Source organism: Capra hircus, chromosome 11 (assembly GCF_001704415.2).
Source record: "Capra hircus breed San Clemente chromosome 11, ASM170441v1, whole genome shotgun sequence".
Taxonomy (NCBI): Eukaryota; Metazoa; Chordata; class Mammalia; order Artiodactyla; family Bovidae; genus Capra; species Capra hircus.
Genome location: NC_030818.1, coordinates 2,634,368 through 2,655,903, shown reverse-complemented (window position 1 = coordinate 2,655,903; position 21,536 = coordinate 2,634,368). Strand labels below are relative to the sequence as shown.

At 50.7% G+C, this 21,536-nt stretch overlaps 1 protein-coding gene across 1 annotated transcript in view; it reads right to left on the bottom strand.

Moving 5' to 3' along the window:
* CNNM4 (cyclin and CBS domain divalent metal cation transport mediator 4) overlaps nt 1-9,549 on the bottom strand; it is a 38,501-nt gene extending 28,952 nt beyond the window's left edge. The window contains exon 1 of the mRNA XM_013967423.2: nt 8,057-9,549. Coding sequence (XP_013822877.1) covers nt 8,057-9,458 — 1,402 coding nt within the window. The 5' untranslated portion in view covers nt 9,459-9,549. The remainder of the gene's footprint in view (nt 1-8,056) is intronic.

Here is a 21,536-nt window from a genome sequence, read left to right as displayed (position 1 = left end):
GTGGGAGGTTGTTGAGTGTGTGGGTATGGGCGTGTGGGGGACTGTGCAAGTGTGTGGGGGTGTGGATGTGTCTGGGTGTGCAGTGGGTGTGGGTATGGTGTTGTGTGTGTGAGTGCGTGGCTGTGGCTGTGGGAGGTTGTTGAGTGTGTGGGTATGGGCGTGTGGGGGGACTGTGCAAGTGTATGGGGGTGTGGATGTGTCTGGGTGTATAGTGGGTGGGCGGGAGTTGTGTGAGTGTGTGGCTGTGGCTGTGGGGGTTGTTGAGTGTGTAGGTATGGGCGTGTGGGGGACTGTAAGTGTGTGGGGGTGTGGATGTGTCTGGGTGTGTGAGTGAGCCTGCCCGGGGCGGTGGCAATGTGGAGGAGGGGGAGACCTTCCAACCCAGGCTTCTGGCTGCCTGCTGGCCAGAGGCCAGGGTTCCGGAGAGCCCGGGGAAACCAGTCTTTCGAGCACCCTGCCCAGTGCACCCTGCCCAGCTCACAGTAAATGAGCCCTGCAGCAGGGGAGCGCCTCTGGCTGTAAGCTCTGGGGACCGCTCCAGCAAGCACAGCTTTAACCCCCAGCACAACAGGCTGGAGGCTGCACACCCCAGCCCTCTGGGCTCCCCTGTCAGCCACAGGGCACAGTCCAGCCCTCAGCCTTTGGGAATCCTCCTAGACGCTCCTCCTAAGAAACCCAGGGATAGAAAGGGATTTCATTTCTTATCCAAGGAGAAATCTGAAGAAGGGATCTAAACTCTGGTCCAAAGAGCAGAGCTGCAAACTGTGTACAGAAACAGTGACTTCAACGTGAAAGCACCTAAGGACAGCTAGTGAGAGAGTGGGGCTGGTCACTCAGTCGTGTCCGTCTCCGCAACCCCATGGACTGCCGCCCGCCAGGCCCCTCTGTCTGTGGAATTCTCCAGCCAAGAATAATGGAGAGGGTTGCCATTCCCTTCTCCAGGAGATCTTCCCTCCCCAGGGATCGAACCCAGGTCTCTTGCATTGCAGACAGATTCTTTACCACTGTGCCACGTGGGAAGCTCAGTGGAGAGAGCATGACAGTAAAAATGAAAATGGTTTTGACCCTGTTGTTTTGTCATAAGACTTTTTAAACTTAGAAGAAAAAAACATTTAAGGGACTTCCCTGGTGGTCCAGTGGCTAAGACTTCACCTTCCAATGCGGGGGGTACAGGTTCAATCCCTCGAGGGGGAGCTAAGATTCTACGTGCATCGAGGCCAAAAACACCAAAATATAAAACAGAAGCAATATTGTTACAAATAAAGACTTTAAAATGGCCCACATCCCAAAAAAAGTCAACAAGCATTAAAAAAAAGATTAAAGTTTCTTAAAAATTTATCACAATAGATCAAAATATCAAAAGTGGTTCTTTCTATCTACAAGATCACAGGCTTACAGATATTTTGGTTTGATTTCTGTGTGGTTTTAAAAGGTTCTGATAATAATTGTCTCTCCAGTTAACATCAGTGAAAAGAAATGGAACATCACATAATCAATGGAACCGGAATAGACTACGGAGTCTAGAATCCAGTCCATGAAATGAGCCAGGAGTCTGTGCTGTAGCCACGAAGCTTTGTACAACCGGATGTCCGTCCTGGATGCTCAGGTGTGATGAGGGGACAAGACAAGCTGTCCCTTCCCACAGGGAGCGGCTGTAGTAACCAGGGGCTCTGCCAGAATCAGTCACCAAGTCAGTGACAGAAGGGCCCGGTCCATCCTTCCATTCCGGGCACACTCCCCTGTTAGAGAGTGTCTGATAAACAGGCTTGCAGTGCCTTCCATCAAGGAGACAAGGAAAACGTCACAAGGCACCATTCCTTTCCCTCAAGGACGTCCCAGCTGTTCAGTTCCTGGCTCATCAGCAAGACAGCACTACCTGGGGGATGGGCACTCAATGCGGGAACCTCCCCGCCCCTCTGGGAAGGCCTGAGAGGCAGTCACAACACACAGAAGCAGCTTTCTCCAAGGATGGCACCCAGAGCTGAGAAGCTCATTTCCCACCCCGTGACCTCATCCAAGTGCTTGCAGCACGTGAAAAGAGCCGTGTCTACTCTGCTTTGAAAGCCAACTGAAACGTCAGACTTCTCCTGACAAGCCTCACTTCCCGGGAGTCTCCTGCCTCTTCCCGCTTCTGTGGACACAGGTCTGCGGCTTGGGGTTTGATGTCTGGGCACTGTCCGATACCCCCTGTCCTGACCAGAGTGGTCAAGGAAAACTCGAGCTGGTCTTTTGAATTAGGAACACAAGACTTTTGACAAGCTCAGCTCTAAGCAGCTCTTACTAGGGCCTGGCTGTAAGGCAGCACCTTCCAGGACACACACAAGAGCTGTAGGAAGAGGTCTGTAAACAGAAGATGGCTCAAAGTGCTCTCAGCCCCAGCACCTCTGTGATAGCTGTCCATGGGCTGCACAATGCCAGCGAGGGGAAGAGGTGCCCACAAGCTTCACAGTGAAGAGAAGCAAGCGGCAGCCTGGCCAGCGTCTTTTCAGCTGCCCGCTGGCATCTCCCTCTCTCACTCAGATACACTGGCCCCCGGAGAGGCTTCTGGAGATCAGATCACCAGCTTGGATCAAGACTGTTTCTAGGTGGCATTGTCCAGGTGCGGGACTGCCTCTGATCTCCACTCTGGAGGCTGCCCTCTCCCAGCTCCTCCTGACGACTATCCCATCCCACACCTGGGCTCGCTTCAGCCAGGCCCCTCCATGCCTCACACACGCTGCTCGCTCTCAGCTGACTCCCAAACCTTTCAGCCCCACTCGGGCCTCACTCCCAAGCCCACGTGGGACCTGACCTGCACACCTACCCGGGTGGACTTTGCCCTCGTGCTGCTCAGGGTGGTCTAGGACCAGCAAGCACATGCTAGGACCGGAGAGCCGCACCCCAGCCCCACTGAGTTCTGTTTGTGCCCCATCTGCACTTGAACAGGAAGCCCAGGCGGGTATGGACGCTCACTGACCCACTGCCGCCCCTCCCCTCACCCTCACCACACTGGCTCTGCTCCCTCCTCCACCCGCTTCCCTTAAATGACAACATCTTCAACCTGAATCCCAGGCAAAAACCTCACATGTTCACAAATACTTCTCAGTCAGACTTCGACATCTCTGAAATAATCACTGGGTCCCGTCCTTCTAACTTCAGAAGTTTCTGGAAGCCTAGGCCTTCCTGGGAGCCCCACAGCAGCTACCTAAGTTGTTTACACGTCTGTCTCCCTAGTAGACCGCGACTTCTGTGAACAGGGCTGTGTTAGTCCTCTGACTCCCAACAGCCAGCACACCGTCTGACACACAGGATTCCAAAAATTAGATGTTTGTTGAGCAAATGGAAGAACAAGCAGGCGGAGGGAAACAAGATACTTTTAAGGTGTGCCAGATGGTAGGAACCAAAAGCAAAAATTATGCAGTGTTCTTTCCGGCTTTTATGAAGTTGTTTCAGGAATAAAATTAAGCTGCTGGGGAAGAATGTGATGTGGCATAGGAAATACAGGAGGAATTTTTAACGGCATCATTTCTAGCTTTTTCCCTCCAATATATAACCCACTATCTGTAAGGAGCAGTAATAGGTCTAAGGTTACCTCAGGGATCAGTGACCAACCCAGAGTTTAAACTCTTTACTGGGGGCCAGGTGGTTATAAAGTGGGTGGGGGAAGATAAGATGACTAAAGAAGAGCTCAGTGTCTGGGAGGGGGAGGGATGAACCGGAGGGAGGGGCAGAGCAGAGGCTGGAGGGTGGGTTTTAATTAGGGGCGGGGCTTCCAAACCCTCTAGTGGAGAGTTCATTCATTCCTGTGCTTCCAGGGTCTTCGGAGGCATCTGTGGTGAAGGAAAGACATGGCCAGCCAAGAGTTGCCCAGGGAGGCTTTGTTTTCAGATTTCCAGCTGTGGCCAAACTCAACCACAACACCCGGTACTGCCAGCAGTCTAGGGGAGGTTCAAGCAGAAGCAGGACCAAAGTTCCAACAGCAGGAGCCTCCCAGTGGCCTGACAGCCCCCACCAGCTGGCAGGCCTTGCTCCCAGGGCCCACAGCAGCGGGCATCAGGTCTCACACACTGTACAGGGCTCAGAAAACACCTGGTAACAGCTGCCTTCTGTTGGAGGCAGAAGCAACTAGGAAGCAGTCAGGTGGGCATGCTCAGTCACTCAGCCGAGTTCAGCTCTTCATGACTCCATGGACTACAGGCTCCTCTGTCCATGGGATTTTCCCAGTAAGAACAAGAACACTGGAGCAGGGATACTGCCTTTTCCTCCTTCAGAGGATCTTCCCTACCCAGGAATCGAACCTGTGTCTCCTATGTCTCTTGAACTGGCAGGTGTATTCTTTACTGCTGAGCCACCTGGGAAGCCCAGGAAGCTGTTGCCTCCTTGCTTTAGTCTCAAGGCAAAGCTCAGAGCCGCAGGCTTGCAGTGACTCTCTGCGCCTGTCTCTAAGTGTGCAGAGCATATTCATGATTCTTGCTGGTGAGTGAAGTCACGTCAGCTCCTGATGCTCAAAGACCTCTTATTCACTGAGAAACTGAGGCACAGGGAAGGGGAACCAGGACCCCAAACTCTGCTTCTCAGGCCGTGACCTGAACCTCTAACACATGTGTCTCTGCAGGAGCTCCTCCTGGCTTTCCTGGTGGAGCTGGAAACGGTCAAGTCCCTGGATAACAGCACCGCACACCCATTTGTCTTTATCCCTTATCAGCTCCTCAAAATTCTAGCACTTCTGGAATGGGGGTAATTCTCCAATCTGACAGGTCATTTGTTCCTTCAGTGACTTTTTTTTTTTCCCCTTCAGTGACTTTTTAATCAAAGTCTTACTATGTACCAAGAACCATTTTAGAGCTTCCCTGGTGGCTCAGCGATGAAGAATCTGCCTGTAATGCAGGGGACCCAATCCCTGAGTTGGGAAGATCCCCTGGAGGAGGAAATGGCAACCCACTCCAATATTCCTCCCTGGGAAATCCCATGGACAGAGGAGCCTGGTGGGCTACAGTCCGTGGAGTTGCAAGAGTCTGACGCAACTGAGGGAACTAAACCACGAGAACTATTTTATGGGCAGGGATATATGGGTGAATAAAACTTAAACCCTGCCCTTTGGTACAGTGGGAAGAGTCAGACAATAAAAATGTAAACTCGTAAATCACACAGTTGTTAGAAAGTGATCGGAGAAAAAGAAAAATGAGCACAGGGTGGGTCAGGTTAGATCAGGAAGGTCAGGGAGGGACCAGGGGTTGCAGTTTTAAATAAGGGTGACAGGAAGGCCTCACTGAGAAGATGAAGCAGACACAGGGAGGGGAGAGTGAGCCACAGAGTCTGGGGGAGAACATTCCGCCTGCAGGAGCAGCCAGGGCAAAGGCTCCAGGCTGGGAGTGTCCTCAAGGCCAGCAAGGCCGGCCTGGCTAGTGGCAGAGCCACTCACTAGTTGCTCAGTCATTGTTTAACAAACGTTTACTGTTCGTTTCTTCGCCAGGCAAATGAGTGGAGAAAGTGCTAGCACGGCACAATGCCCACCCTCAAGGAACTCACAATGCTGGTGGGTATGACCTTAAAAGAGGGTCACAGCCACAGCGGAAAGACTCTGGAGGGATTCAGGGCCCTCATCCAACCTGGAGGTGACGAAGGGTCCCCCAGAACACGGAAAAGCCCCTTGGCTCGACCAGGCAGGGACCCCAGCTCAAATATCTGCGCTGCTGACAATGCTGGCTGTATTAACCTGGCTCATTGGTTTTTAACAACAACAACAACAAAAGAAGCCTGGAACCTCCCTGGCAGTTCAGGGGCTGACTTCACGTTCCCAATGCAGGGACCTGGGTTCGATCCCTGGGCAGGGAACTAGATCCCACATGCTGCTATTCAAGATTTCACAGGCCAAAACTAGAAAGATCCCATGTGCACAACTGAGACCCAGAACAACCAAATAAATAAATATTTTTAAAAATGAAATAAGAAAGAAGCCTTCTAAATACCAGATTTGTAAAGAAAAGGCAGTAAGTTGCAGGTGTACACTGAGCATTGCCATGTCCAAGAGGGCCTTAGACTGAAAACGCAGATGCCCAAGGAGAAGATGTGGGAGAGATCACACTCTGGGGAGCCCAGCACAGCCACGAGTTAAAACTAGGAACCAAGAAGTGATGGTGTAATGCCCAGGGCCTCACAATGCAGGGAGCAAACCGTGCCTGCGCGCCCACAGAACTACCAGCAGCCCCCCCAGGCATCAGCCTCAGGCTACAGGCTTGATAAGGAGGAGGGTCCAGGGGACTAAAGTGTGTGACTGCAGAGCCGCACTCAACACAGCTCTGCCCTCACAGATGCTAGCTCTGTTTTCCCAGCTTCAGGAAGTGGTGGTATTTAAAAGAAAAAAAAGATGAGCCCAAAGATGGCCCTGCCGGGAGTCAGGAAGCTCCCACCCTGCTGGTCAGGGGCTGGGAAGCCTGACCATGCCAGTCCATACGGGCTGGATCCAGATCCGGGCTGGACGATGCAAACGTGCTTGTCGGGTGTGTCACCAGCAAGTCCCAGAGACCACAGAGGTGGTGAAGGAGGAAGCCGCCCTGGTGAGTCCCAACCCTGCTCCTGACCAAGCAACATAGGAAAAGTCCTCCAGGCCTCGAGGCTGCAGGGTGGGGGTGGAGCTCAAGTCCCCCCTGCTCTTCTGTTTGGACTTGATCCCTGGGGGAAACATTCCTGGGTCTGCCCACACTGAAGCTCCCCTGGGGCTGTGCCATTACCACCAGCCCCTCTGCAGACCACTTTACAGGCTGTCTCCCACTCAAGCTTATATAACTGGAGTTCTCTCCTCAGCTCTGATGCTGAGATTCAGTCTGTCAAACTGAAAAAGGGAAGGTACCCAGTCCCCACCCTGGCTCTAACCCCAGCATCCTGCCAGGCCAGCTCCTCCCTATCCTACTCTGTCACCCACTGATCCAGCCAGTTGAGGCTCTCCAGAACTGAGCAACAACGGGCTGAGGTCCTGGGGAGTGAAACAGAGCTCTGGGGTTTAGGTGACCTCCCTCATTCCTTTATAAAGAGCTCCCCTTTTGGTCTCCTCTCCGCCTTTGGCCGAGGAGGGTTTTGCTCCATAATTGGCTTGTTTCCTGTCACTCGGAGTGGCAGAGGCAGGAGGAAAGTTTTGCTAGAAGTAAGGAAAGGGGTGTGTGCTCTGAGCGCTGAGGCTGCCGAGTAAACCCTCCAAGTGTCTAACAACCAAGAGCACGTGTGAGAAAAAAAACACCAGGCCGACTGAAGATACCCAGCAGACCACAGGAGGGAAGCTTATGTGGGGCGCCTGGGAAAGATAGAATAACCAAAGCTTAATCTGCTCGCTTCTGCTGAACAGTCAAAAGCATTACTTGGCACTGCTCTCGGCAGGGAGCCAGTGAGTGCCCTCCCAACTTGGCTTCCGTGGGCCAGGCGCTCCAGTGACACCGTTCTCGCTTGGCTCCAAAACCTTCCAGAGCTCCGAGAGCCCAGCAGACTGACTGCCCTGACTTTCAGGTTCTTCCCAAGGCCATGGGTGACTCGGTCTCTCCCCTACTGACCACTGATCAGCAGAGCCTGTACCCACAGGAAGGGAACCACCTGCTGAACCAGAAGCACATCGTCTGCTCCCCAACTCAGCTTCTCTGCTCAAGGGGTTCCCTCTGCCTCAAGGACCAAGTCTCCCCAGCTTTCAAGGATTTCCCCAAATGTTCCCTCCGCTGTGAAGGTTTTCCTGGTTCCCCAGCCCCTTCCCCACCCGACCCCAATAGGACCTGCTGGCTCCAGTACCACGCCCTAATCTCCCTGCCCCGGTGCTGGCCTCCTTGAAGGCATTAGCCTCACTCCATCCTGCTCCCACGCAGGCAAGTATGTCTTGCCCTGCTTGGATCCACCTGGGGCACAAAGCACACTTCCTGGCAGATGCTTAAGAGCTATTTCTGCTGGCCTGAGTGCCCATCTCTGCCGAGGCATGGGGAGTGCTGGGCAAATGGACAGAGTCACACGAATGGAACGCTAAGATCAGCAGACACAAGACAGGTCAGGATACTCGAGGTACCGCATAGAGGGATGCGGGAGCCGCATCCTGGGGCCTCACCCTTCTTGAACTCCTCCAGCATGGCATCCAGCTTGGTGTCGTGGAAGACAAAGTGCACTGGGTGGTTGTAGAAACGGGTGATGGTCTTGAGCGGGGTGCAGTCATCGGGATCCACGAAGGCCAAGTCCTTGACGTAGAGGATATCGACGATGTTGGACTGCTCATCTTCAAACACGGGGATGCGGGTGTAGCCGCTCTCCATGATCTCCGACATGGTGTTGAAGTCCAGGATGGCATCGCTGCGGATCATGAAGCAGTCCTGCAGCTGGGTCATGATATCCTCCACCGTCTTGGTCCGCAGTTCCAAGGCCCCCTGGATCATGTTCAGCTCCTCTTTCACGAGGTCGTTGTAGGGCTCGGTCACCTTCAACATCTCCATCAGCTTCTCCCGATTGTAAACGGTGCGGATCTCCTGACCCAGGACGAAGTCCAGGAGCTTGCTGATGGGGTAACTGAGCGGGAAGGTGATCAGCATAAAGAATTTGGTGAGGATGATCGTGTTGGCACCCACGGCCAGCCCGTGTCGGGAGCACAGGGCCTGAGGCACGATCTCCCCGAAGATGACAATGCCAATGGTGGAGGAGGCCACGGCCACGAGGCCGGACCCGATGAGGTTGTCTAGAAGGATGGTGAGGGAGGTGTTGACCAGCACGTTCCCCAGCAGCAGGGAGCAGAGCAAGTAGTTGCCCTTGCGACGGATGGGCTCGATCTTGCGGGCATAGCGCCGCTCCTTCTGAGTGCCACAGTTCTGCACGATGCGCAGCTCCATGGGGTCCAGGGCCATCAGCCCCAGATTGAGGCCGGAAAATATGCCCGACAGCCCCAGCAGCACCATAATGATGAGGATGTGCAGCCAGAGGGGCAGGAGCCTCCCAGGCTCCTCCACCATGAGGAGCAGCGAATCCTTGTCCGTCCACCTCTGCCAGGGCCCGTCCACGCCCGCCCGGGTGCACAGCGCATACAGTTTCATGTTCTCACTCCTCCGGAGGAACTTAGTGAGCACCACCAGCATCCCCGACGTGTCCCCGCGGCTCACGTTGACCAGCTTCTGGACGACCAGGTCCTTGGTGAGCTCGAGGCAGTCAGTGGAGTTGTGGAAGGTCTCAGCGTTGTCCACCTCAGTGAAGGAGATCAGGTTGCTAGAGAAGGAGTCCAGCCCCTGGCCGTACAGCCTCAGGTTCACCGTGCTGCCCTCGGACACGTAGATGATGCCGTCCGTGTTTATCCCACACGATTTGTTGCAGCTCGTCAGCCTCATGCCCAGGATCGCGCTCCGCTGGGGGTCGCCCTGGCCGCGGACCCCCGGCGCCCACAGCGGCACCAGCAGCACCAGCGCCGCCAGGAGGAGGCGCCCTCGGGCCGGCCCACTGCCGGGGCGCCCGCCCCCGCCCACCGGCGCCATGTTGCTCCGGCTCGGCCGCCGCCGCCGCTCCCCGCGCCCCGCCGCGCAGCCCCGCTCGCGCCGCCGCTGCTGCCGCTCCGCCGCCGCCGAGCCAACTGTCCCGGCCGCGGGCCTGACGTCAGGTCAGCGCCCCATCTGCCCCGCCCCGCGACCCACGCCTCTCATTTGCATGGGAGGCTCCGCCCCTGGCGCGCGGCTCGCGCCCTCCCTTAAGGAAGTCCGGCATTTAAGGTGGCGTGGCGTGAGAGCGCGGGAGCAGCGGGAGGCTCTCCGCCCCGCCCTCCTCATCGCAAGCTTTTCCGCCCTCTTGGCGGGTCCTGCTCTCCTCCGTGCCGCTTTGCTCTGCCTATCGCACTGTCCGCTTCCGCAGCCTAGCCTGGCCTCGCTTGCTGGGCTCGTTCCCCTTCCCCAAAAAAGCTGCAACGGAGGCGGTGACTCTTCTCTGTAAGAACCTCCGAAGCAGCACCACGTGGTGCTCGGGGCCAGAAAATTGCTTTTCCTGCTTTAAGAAAAGAAAAGGAGAACCCGAGAGCAGAGGCCTGAGGGAGGTCTTCACGTCCACAGACATTGTTCTGACCTCTACACTCCTGGGGCTTTTGCCCACCTTGCCCAGAGGCCAGAAGTTGATCCCCCAAGACCAGGCCAGAGATCTCTGGGGCCAGTGGAGGGGAAGTCTGGGGGACCAGATGCAGGGAATGCAGATGGAAGGAGCATGGTCTTTCATTTCCCTTTAGGACACAAAGACTGAGCGCTCGGTGCTGGGCACTTGTTCCAGGCTCAAACAATATAGCAGTGGATGAGCCAAAGATCCTGCCCCCTGGAGCTGGCAGTCTAGGATAGGAAACAGGCAACCAACAAACACATGCAAGGACTTCCCTGTTAGTCCAGTGGTTAAGAATTTGCCTGCTAGCGAAGCCCCTGTGCCGCAATGAAGACCCAATTCAGCTAAAAACATTTCTAATACAGAATATTTTTTAATCCTCCCAAACAACCGTAAGATATTTCCATATTACAGATGAAGAAATTGTGTCTTGGCACAAAGCAGGGCCCATCTAGACTGTTATCTTAAGAGCAGGCTTGTGTGACTTCAGTAAGACAAGTTGGAATGTCTCTAAGCCCCAGCTGCTGCTTCTGTAAAATGGGGGTAAGAATGATAACACAGGGACTTCTCTGGTGGTCCAGTTGGTTAAGAGTCCACCTTCCAATGCAGGGAATGTGGGTTTGATCTCAGGTCCAGGGACTAAGATCTCACATGCCACAGGGCACCTAAGCCCGCAAAGCAACTGCAAGGAAGAGTGCACAAGCCACAGCTAAGAACTGACGCAGCCAAATCAATAAATAAAAAGCAAGAAATGCTAACAGCGCACCACGTCACTAACCTTGTGGGAACAGCTGCCCTAGGCATGGGACAGGACAGGACGACTCTCTGAATGCTCTCTGACTATGCAGCTGTTATTGTTATTGTTGTTGTTGTTGTTATTGTTATTGTCTGCCCTTCCGGGACCAAACTCCTAACCCTAGATTGTGGTAACTGACCAGCTGAGACAGCTGCGTGTGGAAACGAGCTGAGAGGCACGGCGCCAGGCCTAACCCTGAAATGACTGCTTCCTGGCCAGCCCTCCTCAGTGTCAGTCAGCAACTATGAATTGAGTGCCAAGCACTCAGGGTGTGGGGGAAGACCAACCGCAACTGCCACTCCTGTTGGAGGGGGGAGGAGAAAGACAGACAAACATCCTTATAATAATCACAGAGGTGTGCTGACGAGAGGGTCAAGTACCAGGTTGACCACTGGGTCTTGAAGCAAGGATTTTGCTGGCCCTGGAGACACAGAAATCCGTTTCACTCTCTACAGAAACACTGGTGTTTATTTTTATAATGGCGTGCTGTTTGCCAGTAAAAGCAACAATCAATACCAGCCGGAAAGAGACTAAACAGAGAGGAACAATCCTATAGTGTTTAGGAAGGTGGCAGAAGGCTGATTCAAATAAGCCCTGTTAGCAGGGGTAATGAGTGTGGCATCCCAGGCTAGCCTAAACCAATCCCTTGCAGGGAGGTCCCTCACTTCATATTTCACAGGGAGTACCCAGCTTGCCAGTTTTTCAGAAAACAGGACCCTCAGGTGGGCACTGGCCAACACAGAACACAAGCAGAACCTTTGACCAGCTGTTTCCACCTACCTCCTCCAGCCAGCATGTGCCATTGCCTGGGAACAAGTGCAGTCTCAAGGGGTCTTCTGCCCTCATATCTTTCCAGCCAGTTTTAGGACCAGCGCCCTCCCCCAGGGTCCTCAGAGACTCCCATTCTATTATCAACCAATTGGCGGTTTTTATTTTGCCCTTTTCAGATGTCTGTACTCAGAAGCGTTCTGTGCATGCACTGAGCCAATGACAGAAGCCAGCAAAGAGAAGGAAGAACAAACAGAAGCTGTCGAGATACTTAGGTTAAAAATGCAAGGGGTGGGTCTTCCCTGGTGGCTCAGTGGTAAAGAATCCACCTGTCAATGCGGGAGATGCCGCTTTGATCCCTGGGTCAGAAGAGCTCCTGGAGAAGGCAATGGCAACCCACTCCAGTATTCTTGCCTGAGAAATCCCGTGGACAGGAGCCTGGCAGGCTACAGTCCATGGGGTCGCAAAAGAGTCAGACATGACTTAGTGACCAAACCACCACAGTTCATTTAATTACACCCGTCCATGCTATTATTCACACCAGTGATTAACTGAATACAGTCAATCCAATGAAGTCAAGAAATGAAATTCCCCTTTCTATGCTACCCCAGCAGGGGTCCATACAGCCTTGCTCTAGGTTCCCAGTGTAACTTAAAGGGAAACTTGCAATGTCCAGAATCCTTGATGTCCTGCAAATGGAGGAAGAGAAGGAATCTGTTATTAAATAGTTTATACGGTCTTAAAAAGAGAGAGAGAAAGAAGAAAGACAGAATAAAGAAACTCCTCTTTACCCTCCCAAGGCCTTTAATCTGCAGGTAAGACAGGAGTCGTTGTTGTTCAGTCACTAAGTTGTGTCCAACTCTGCGACCCTGTGGACTGCAGCACACCAGGTTTCCCTGTTCTTCACCATCTCCCAGAGTTTGCGCAAACTCATGACCATTAAGTTGATGATGCCATCCAACCATCTCACCCTCTGTCGCCCTCTTCTCCTCCTGCCTTCAATCTTTCCCAGCATCAGGGTCTCTTCCAATAATTCAGTTCTTCGAATCAGGTGGCCAAAATATTGGATCTTTAGCATCTGTGGGATTCTCCAGGCAAGAACACTGGAGTGGGTTGCCATTTCCTTCTCCAATGCATGAAAGTGAAAAGGAAAGTGAAGTTGCTCAGTCGTGTCCGACTCTCAGCAACCCCATGGACTGCAGCCCACCAGGCTCCTCTGTCCATGGGGTTTTCCAGGCAAGAGTACTGGAGTGGGGTGCCATTGCCTTCTTCAATATATGTGTATATATATATCCAAATCACCTTGTTGGGTACCTGAAACATTGTAAGTTAACTATACTTCAATAAAAATATATATATATATATTAAGAAAAATATATATATTAAAAAAAACACACAGACACAGGAGCTGTAGACATGCTGCCATAGGGCTGGGAAAGAACGCTTCAGGCCCATGTCAAGAACAGAGTGCTTAGGGGGACTTCCCTGGTGGGCTGCCATCTATGGGGTCGCACAGAGTCGGACATGACTGAAGCGACTTGGTAGCAGCGGCAGCAGCAGCATACACATAAATTATTTTCAGACTATTTTCCATTAGGTTATTACAAGATATTGACTATAGTTCCCTGGGCTATATAGTAAATGTTTGTTCTTGTTGCATATCTATTTTTTAAATTAGAAATCTAGCATTCTATTCATACTAAGTCAAATAAGTAGAATCAAAATGCCATTAATATTTTAGGCAAAAGTTCATAAGTTTTCTCATATATATATATATTATACATAGTATTTATATGTACTTGCATGCCAGGTGCTTCCATTGTGTCTGACTCTTTGCAACCCTATAGATTATAGCCTGCCAGGCTTATCTGTCCATGGAATTCTCCAGGCAAGAATACTTGGATACAAGAATGTATTCAAGTGCCCACTAGTGCCACCTGGGAAGCCCTTACTATTTGTCTATATGTATACAAAAGTTTTTCTACTACCCTTGATAAGGGTTTGAAAAAGAACATCAAAAAAAAGAAGAGATGGAGAAACTGGAAAACGTAAACTGCATGAGACAGGAGCACCAGCATCTCTGCAGCTCCCGCGGTTGCGTCCACTCCTTTCTGGTCCTGTGCAGGGAGACAAGCTTAAAGGGTTCTACCCTTTCTATACCTGGCATTGTGCTGACACTAAGGATCCTTGGTGAACAAGGTCTTGAATCAGTGACCTGGGGTCTCCTGCCCCTCCTTACTCCCTAGGCTGGGATCCTCCCGGGCTGGTTTCTTAGCCCTCTTCAACCTCTGGGTCTACACAATGGGGAGCTGCGGGCAGAACAGCTGCCCATCCGCTGGTGGAACTCAGAGCCTGAGGCCTGCCACAGCCCCCACGCTGGGCAGAGCCCTCCAGGATGCTGTGGGCCTGGCGTATGAGAGCCTGGATAGCAGCAGAGTGAGACACGGGCCATCCTCAGTACATGCTGTGAGGACTTCCCTAGTGGTCCAGTGGTTAAGGCTCTGCCTTCTAGTGCAAGGGACGCAGATTTGATTCCTGGTTGGGGAACTAAGATCCAACATGCCGCAGAGCGACTAAGCTCTCACACCACAACTAGAGAGAAGCCTGCACACTACAGCAAAGATTCTGCATGTTACAGCTAAGACCCAATATGGCCAAAAATAAATAAATTATCCTTTTAAAAAATACATGCCATGGCCTGTTCACCACTGTCTGTAAGTCTACAGTGACTCTGAGCATTGCAAGATAGATCTGTGCTATTTAATTGTTTCAGAATGGAAGGGGCAGTTGTTCCTCTTCTGAGGGATGAAGCAAGTATGGAGGTAGCTGGATGCTGCTCTTTTCTGGGGGAAGGCACGCCTAGGGGCATGTGGAATCGTAGTTCCCTGACCAGGGATTGAACCCATGCTCCCCGGCATTGGAAGCCCAGAATCCTAACCACTGGACTGCTAGGAAAAAGAGTCCCTGGATGCTGCCTTGACTCACATTCCAACTCAGGTCATCCCAGGGGGTGGGGTCATGGGGACCCCGTGTGTGAGAAAGACTCTTCATTGAGCCAGAGAAGTGGATGAAAACATCAGGTCAGCAGATCCAGGCCCATAAAAGGATGTGCCTCTGACAGGCAGTCAAATGCGGCAGTGGCAAGCGGGAGGCGCGTTTGTACTCACTGGGTAGGCTTCCTACTGCCATACGACAGGTTGCTCTCTTTCAGGACAGGCCCACAGGAGGCAGGATGCCCCACTATTCAGGGGATTCAGGTGGAGCTCTGGAGGCCCAATTCGCGGGTTGGCTTGTCCACAGATCACTTGCATGACCTAGGACTCTGGGACACCCTTGAGTGCCTAGTGAGAGGAAGTCTGGCCCGTGGTGAGAGCTCAGTACATGATCAGTAACCACGACGACAATGGGAAAGAGGTAGCCAGGACTTTCAGAGCATGTGCAGATGTCCTTAGCTCCCCTACGTCTCCCCATCCAACTCCAGCCGGTCTTCTTGTCCTTTCCCTTCCCCTCCCTGCAGAGGGAGGAAATCAGTTGAGGGTGAGCGGGAGATCACTGAGGCCTGAACAAGACCACATGGGGGCCCTGTGGGCCTCCGTGGGAAAGGAAGCAGGGAGGCTGGTGGAGTGTAGCTGCAGGGAGTGTCATGCGCTGCTGGGAGGGAGAGAAGGCTCTCCCTTGGGATCCTGATCAGACAGACCTAACAGCGCGCAAGCTCAGGCTTGGGGAGCCCCTGCTAATCCAGGGTCCCCTTGAGAAGCTCAGGCAGCGCTGGATGTGAGGGTGGCCCTCAGGCCCAGGCCTCTGCCCCCGTCCCTCTCCCCTGCTTCCCTCCCCCTCAGAAGTACGGGGACACCTTCTGTCCCCAGGACTGGCAACCCCAGCAAGCTTTCTCTTCTGCCTCCCTTTTTTGATGTGGATCATTCTTTTAAAGTCTGTATTCGATTTGCTACACTATTTCTTCTGTTTTATGCTCTTTTGGCAGAGAGCCATGTGGGATCTTAGCCCCCAGACCAGGGGTTGAACCCGCACCCCCACCCCTACCCGCACTGGAAGCGGAAGTCTCTTAACCGCTGGACTACCAGTCCCAAGACCTTTTACTATTTTAACAAAGTCATGGCTCATTACTAGAGAAATACTAGGAAGAGCAAGATAACAAACCCTGAGTATTTACAGAGACTTAAGAGCAGTTTTCAGAGTCATTGTCCCTAATCTCGGACTCTTTCTTGGAGGAAATGTCATGGGCTTTGAACCTCACCACCTGGTAAACTGGTGCAAAGTGCTTGGCCTCTTACGGCATTGGTTTCTCCACTTGAAAGATGAAGATCATAATTACATTTTACTGATTTCCAATAACTCTTCTGTAGACTGAAGACCTGCTTAAACTGATGATAATAATGATCAAAATGATGACCGTGATGTCTACCCAGAATAAGAATTCATATAGCTAAAAGAGGAAAATTGAAAAAAAAAAAAAAAAGATGAACAAGAAACTTTTCTTGATGTATTAAAAGGACCAAATAAGTCCAAGTTTGAAAGTTTTGCTCTGGAAACTTCCATTGTGGTCCAGTGGCTGAGACTCCAAGCTCCCAGTACACGGGGCCTTGAGTTTGATCCCTGATCAGGGAACTAGATCCCACACTCTGTAACTGAAGATCCTGCATGAAGACCCCACAGAGCCAAATAAATAAATGAAAAAAAAATTTTTTTAAGCATTGCTCTGTAAACCTTGGTTTATTTCCCTTTACCCAGGCTAGGACTTTCATATTACTATACCCTTCATTCACTTCTCCATTTGTGTATTTTTTATGTTTTTACTAGGCTTATAAAATAACCGAGTTATACGTGTTCATTGAAATAAATTCAAATAGCACAGAGTGTATAAAGTAAAACATGGAAGTCCCCCTCACCCCCTTTCCACTGCCCAGGGGCTGTCTTTCTGCAAAGTATTCTTCCACTCTCTGCCTTCTTCATTTTCATCTCTCCCCTACTCTGGACTGGAGGTCAATTCCCACTGGGCTGAGAACACTTCAAGGACAAAAACTGTGTCATAGTCATCTCTATATCCAGAATATTCAGCGTTCCATATGCGTCTGTAGAATGAATTGGATTTTCCTTAAAAAGAGCATGGGAAAAACACCACTGGGGACCAAGGATGGGAAGTGAGAGGAAAGCATTTAGCCAGTAGCTTTATGTATAAAATTGTAACTGAGAAAACTGTTTCATATTTGTCCCTTGATATCATTTCTCCTCTACTCTATTTCTTTAAAAAAAAAGAAAAATCTGATCTTGACCCAACTAAATTGATGTCTTGACAGATTCACAGCTTGAAAAACACTAGTCTCAGGCACTGCTCATGAGCATCCACTGGAATTCCCTTCGGGAGTGCCTATGAGCATGGTGGGAATTAGAAGACTCTCTTTGTAAATGGCCCTCACACCCACAGTGCGTGCCATAATCCACACGTGGCAATAAATCAGCCCAGCAGATCAGTGAGCCAAGTTCCTGATTCCCGAATCTTATTGGCTCCCAGACTGACCCAGAAAGGAGACGGCCTTTCAGATATTTATTCCCAAGAGCTCAAACAACTGCCAAGCCACCAAACACCTGTGGAGCCTTCAGCAACCAGCTCATCTTGCAGGCCTCAGGTTTTTATCTTTAACCTGAGGGAACTGGATCAGATAATTAGGTTCCATTCCAATTTAAAGTCTTTGATCTTGGATTCTTCCTGGGTAACCAAGGGAGGAAGGTAAAGGCCAGACCAGCGAGATTAGAGGTAGTAGTGGGCCTCTGTTGTTCTGGTCTGCTCGGCTTCCTTCCCCTTCTCCTGAAAATGGCGCCTCCATTTTTCTCCGGGGCTTTCCTGATAGCTCAGAGGGTAAAGAATACGTCCACAATGTAAAAGACCAGGCTTCCTGATCCCTGGGTCGGGAAGATCCCCTGGAGAAGGGAATGCCTACCCGCTCCAGTGTTCTTGCCTGGAGAATTCCACGGACAGAGGACCCTGGTAGGCCATAGTCCATGGGGTCACAAAGAGTCAGACACAACTAAGCAACTAACACTTTCATACTTTTCCTCTGGGAACCTGTCCCACCGGCATTTTCATGCTTTCTAGTGGAGGTGGGCAACTGACCAGGCCTGAACCAAAGTACCCTAGGCCACAACAGTTGACCTAGGGTGGGCAGGACACCAAGAAAGGCCAACTAGGAGTCTGGCCTAGGTTTTTATAAATAGCAGAAAAATGAAAGTGTTAGCCACTCAGTCGTGTCCAACCCTGTGCGGTCCCATGGACTGCAGCCTCCAGGCTCCTCTATCCATGGAGTTCTCCAAGCGAGAATACTGGAATAGGTTGCCATGCCCTCCTCCAGGGGACCTTCCCCAACCAGGGATTGAAACCCAGGTCTCCTGAACTGGCAGGCGGATACTGCTAAGCCACCAGTGAAGCTTAGGAGGAAACTGCTATTGCAATTCAAATGTGAAGGGACAGGTAGCTATTAACAAAAAAAAGCTCCCCGTCTAGTGAGTACTCTGTGCCAGGCACTGGCCTTTGAACTCCTTTTCTCATTTAAATATTTATAGCAATTTCATGAATAGGGTTATTATTATTATTCTCCTTTTACAGATAGAAAAATCAGGTCCCAGGGAGGTAAAATAACTTGCCCAAGGTCATACAGCTAGGCAAGGTCAACAGAGCCATGTCCTGAACCTGAAACATGTCTACTGCTGATGCTTTCCAAGCTGTCATTTTCACTGAGAAGTGTTGAAACCAAAGGGCATCATAAGTTTTCATGACAGAAAACAGAAATCTTTATTATAAAACAGACATACATGTGTGCTAAGATGCTTAGTCGTATCTGACTCTTTGCGACCCTATGGGCTGTCGCCCGCCAGGCTCCTCTGTCCATGGGATTCTCCAGGCAAGAATACTGGAGTGGGTTGCCATGCCCTCCTCCAGGGGATCTTCCCCACCCAGTCACTGAAGCTGCATCTCATATCTCCTGCATTGGCAGGTGAGTTCTTTACCACTAGTACCACCTGGGAAGCCCAGACATGGATGTGTATGGTTGTTTAAAGAAATTCTAAATGGAATACAATTTAAAGAAATAGAGCCCTATTTTTATAACTGGGCTTCTTGCACATTAATCTTCAGGTTTTGTCCGTTAGTGTTCAGTCTAACCTTGACTTCTTGGCTCCTCCCAGAGCCAACAAACCTCTACATGACTTTGGAAATGGCCATCATCAGACTGACTTGGAACTTCGAACCAGGTTGATTTCCAAAGGCAAAGGATGGCCTCCCTGGACCCCATGGCTCCCAGTCACCCTGAAGCGCCTGCCACTGCTGTGATGGGCTCTGAATTCTCGACACAGAACGAGAATGTCCAACCTCATCCACCTCCTCCCACGGCTTCTCTCGTAGCTGTAGCTCAGCTGTGCCTAAGCACTTCCCCACTCATCCAGCTCCTGGAGAGGTCAGGGCTCCTCCACCCATCCATCTTCCACAGGAAGGAGAATGAGGAAAATTATACCCAACAAAGACTTCATTTGGCTGTTTGACCTTCAAAGCTATATGTGTTAGTTGCTCAGTTGTGTCCGACTCTTTGTGGCCCCAGGGACTGTATGTAGCCCACCAGGCTCCTCTCCATGGGATTCTTCAGAAAGGAAAACAGGAGTGGGTTGCCATTCCCTTCTCCAGGGGATCTCCCCAACCCAGGGGTCAAATGCTGGTCTCCTGCATTGCAGGCAGATTCTTTATCGTCTGCACTACCAGGGAAGTCCTATAAAACTATAGCTTATTGTAATTAGAAGCCCTAGTGATAAAATTTGCACATTACACAACTTCCACTCTGCACCCCAGATCCCTGAGCAATATCCTCAGATAAGCCAGTGGTTTCCACTTCATTTAGAAAGCAACTCTGACAGAGGTACTCTCTTCCAAAGGGACCAGAACACAGTGCAAAACACTGCGGACAAGGCATAACAAAGCCTTCCAAACAATAGTCATTTCTGCACTTACGGCACTCTTTAGAGTCAGCGAGGCGCTTGTGCATCTTCTATGCATTCTTTAGTTTAATGCAGTCAGCAGTCCAGTGTGGTGAGTTTCATCACACCCAGTTTACAGATAAGGAATTTGAGGCTCAGAGAGATTATATAATTTGCCCAAGGTCATACAGTGGAGCTGGGTTTCAAAAGGGCAGAGGTTTTCATTCCAACTCAAATATGCCAGGGTTCTCCTCCCTCCCCGACCCCCTGCCTGCAATTCTTGATGACACTTATGTCCCAACTCTGTGACAAACAGGCCTCGGGATGCCTAGAGGCCATCCCTAATCTGCAGGCGTTCTACCGCTTCATCGAGTCGTTGCAGATCTGAGTTCTGGTCCTGAGGACACTGACTTTTATTAATTCACTGATGAGTTAATAGATTGGGGAGGGTAGGCCACACTAATTAAACACATAACTAAGTGGTCGACCCAAATATGAATTTCCTTTTTAAATTAATGTGTTCTTGGCTGTGCTGGATCTTCACTGCTGCTTGTGGCAAGTAGGGGCTTCTCTTTGATTGTGTACGCAGGCTTCTCACTGTGGTGGCTACTCTCACTGGGAAGCACAGGCTGGGCACGTGGGCTTCAGTGCTTAGTTGCAGTTCCCGGGCTCTAGAGCACAGGCTCAGTCACTGTGGGGCACAGGCTTAGCTGCTCCTAGGCATATGGGATCTTCCTGGATGAGGGATCAAACTCTTATATTCTGCATTAACAGGCAGATTCTTTACCACTGAGCCACCAGAGAAGCTCCCAAATATAAATCTCTTAACTAATATACTAATATTTACTATATAAAAATATACTAATACTAATTTCTTAATATGTGTATGTTCAGTCGTGTCCAACTCTTTGTGACCCCATAGACTGTAGTCCACCAGTTTCCTCTGTCCGTGGAATTTTCCAGGTGAGAATACTGGAGCAGGTTGCCATTTCCTCCTCCAGGGGATCTTCCTGACCCAAGGACTCAAACCCACTTGTGTCTCCTGCATTGGCAGGTGGATGCTTTCTCACTGTATCACCTGGGAAGCTCAATTTCTTAATATACTGAGAAATTAAACTGCTAAGAGTCTGTAAAACAACTGTGCTTCAAATAAAAAATTTTAAAAACTGCTAAAAGGGTTGGAGTGTTCAGTGGGAAATCCTCATGAATATATTAGTAAAATAGGCTTGATTTGAATACCCAACACAGGACATTTGGAAATAGCCTCTCTCTTCATGCGAAGAGTTGACTCATTGGAAAAGACTCTGATGCTGGGAGGGATTGGGGGCAGGAGGAGAAGGGGACGACAGAGGATGAGATGGCTGGATGGCATCACTGACTCGATGGACGTGAGTCTGAGTGAACTCTGGGAGTTGGTGATGGACAGGGAGGCCTGGCATGCTTCAATTCATGGGGTCGCAAAAAGTCGAACACGACTGAGCGACTGAACTGAACTGAACTGAACTGGACAGAATTGATACACCCTGACATATTTTCATCCCTCGAGTCTTCTTTTTTCTAAATTGTAGACTCCTTTCTTTTTAGTTATGACAACATTGTTTTGGATGGGTCACAGTGATCTTTATAGGTTATAGCTAATCACAGTTTTCATTTTCTGCAGGAAATTTAGAAAACACCACACACACACACACACACACACACACACACACACACACACACAAATGTATACCCAGCACATTTCCTAATCATCTCCAAAGGAGATTTTATAAAGCTTTTTATTATGGCAACTGTCAAACATCTGTAAAGCTAGAGGGAATCCCCATATATTCATAACTCAGTTTCAATATTTATCAATATCCTGCTGCCTTTTTTTTTTCATTCTATCCTACCCTAGCCCGAACACACACCATATTCTCCCAGGGTATTTTAAAGTAAT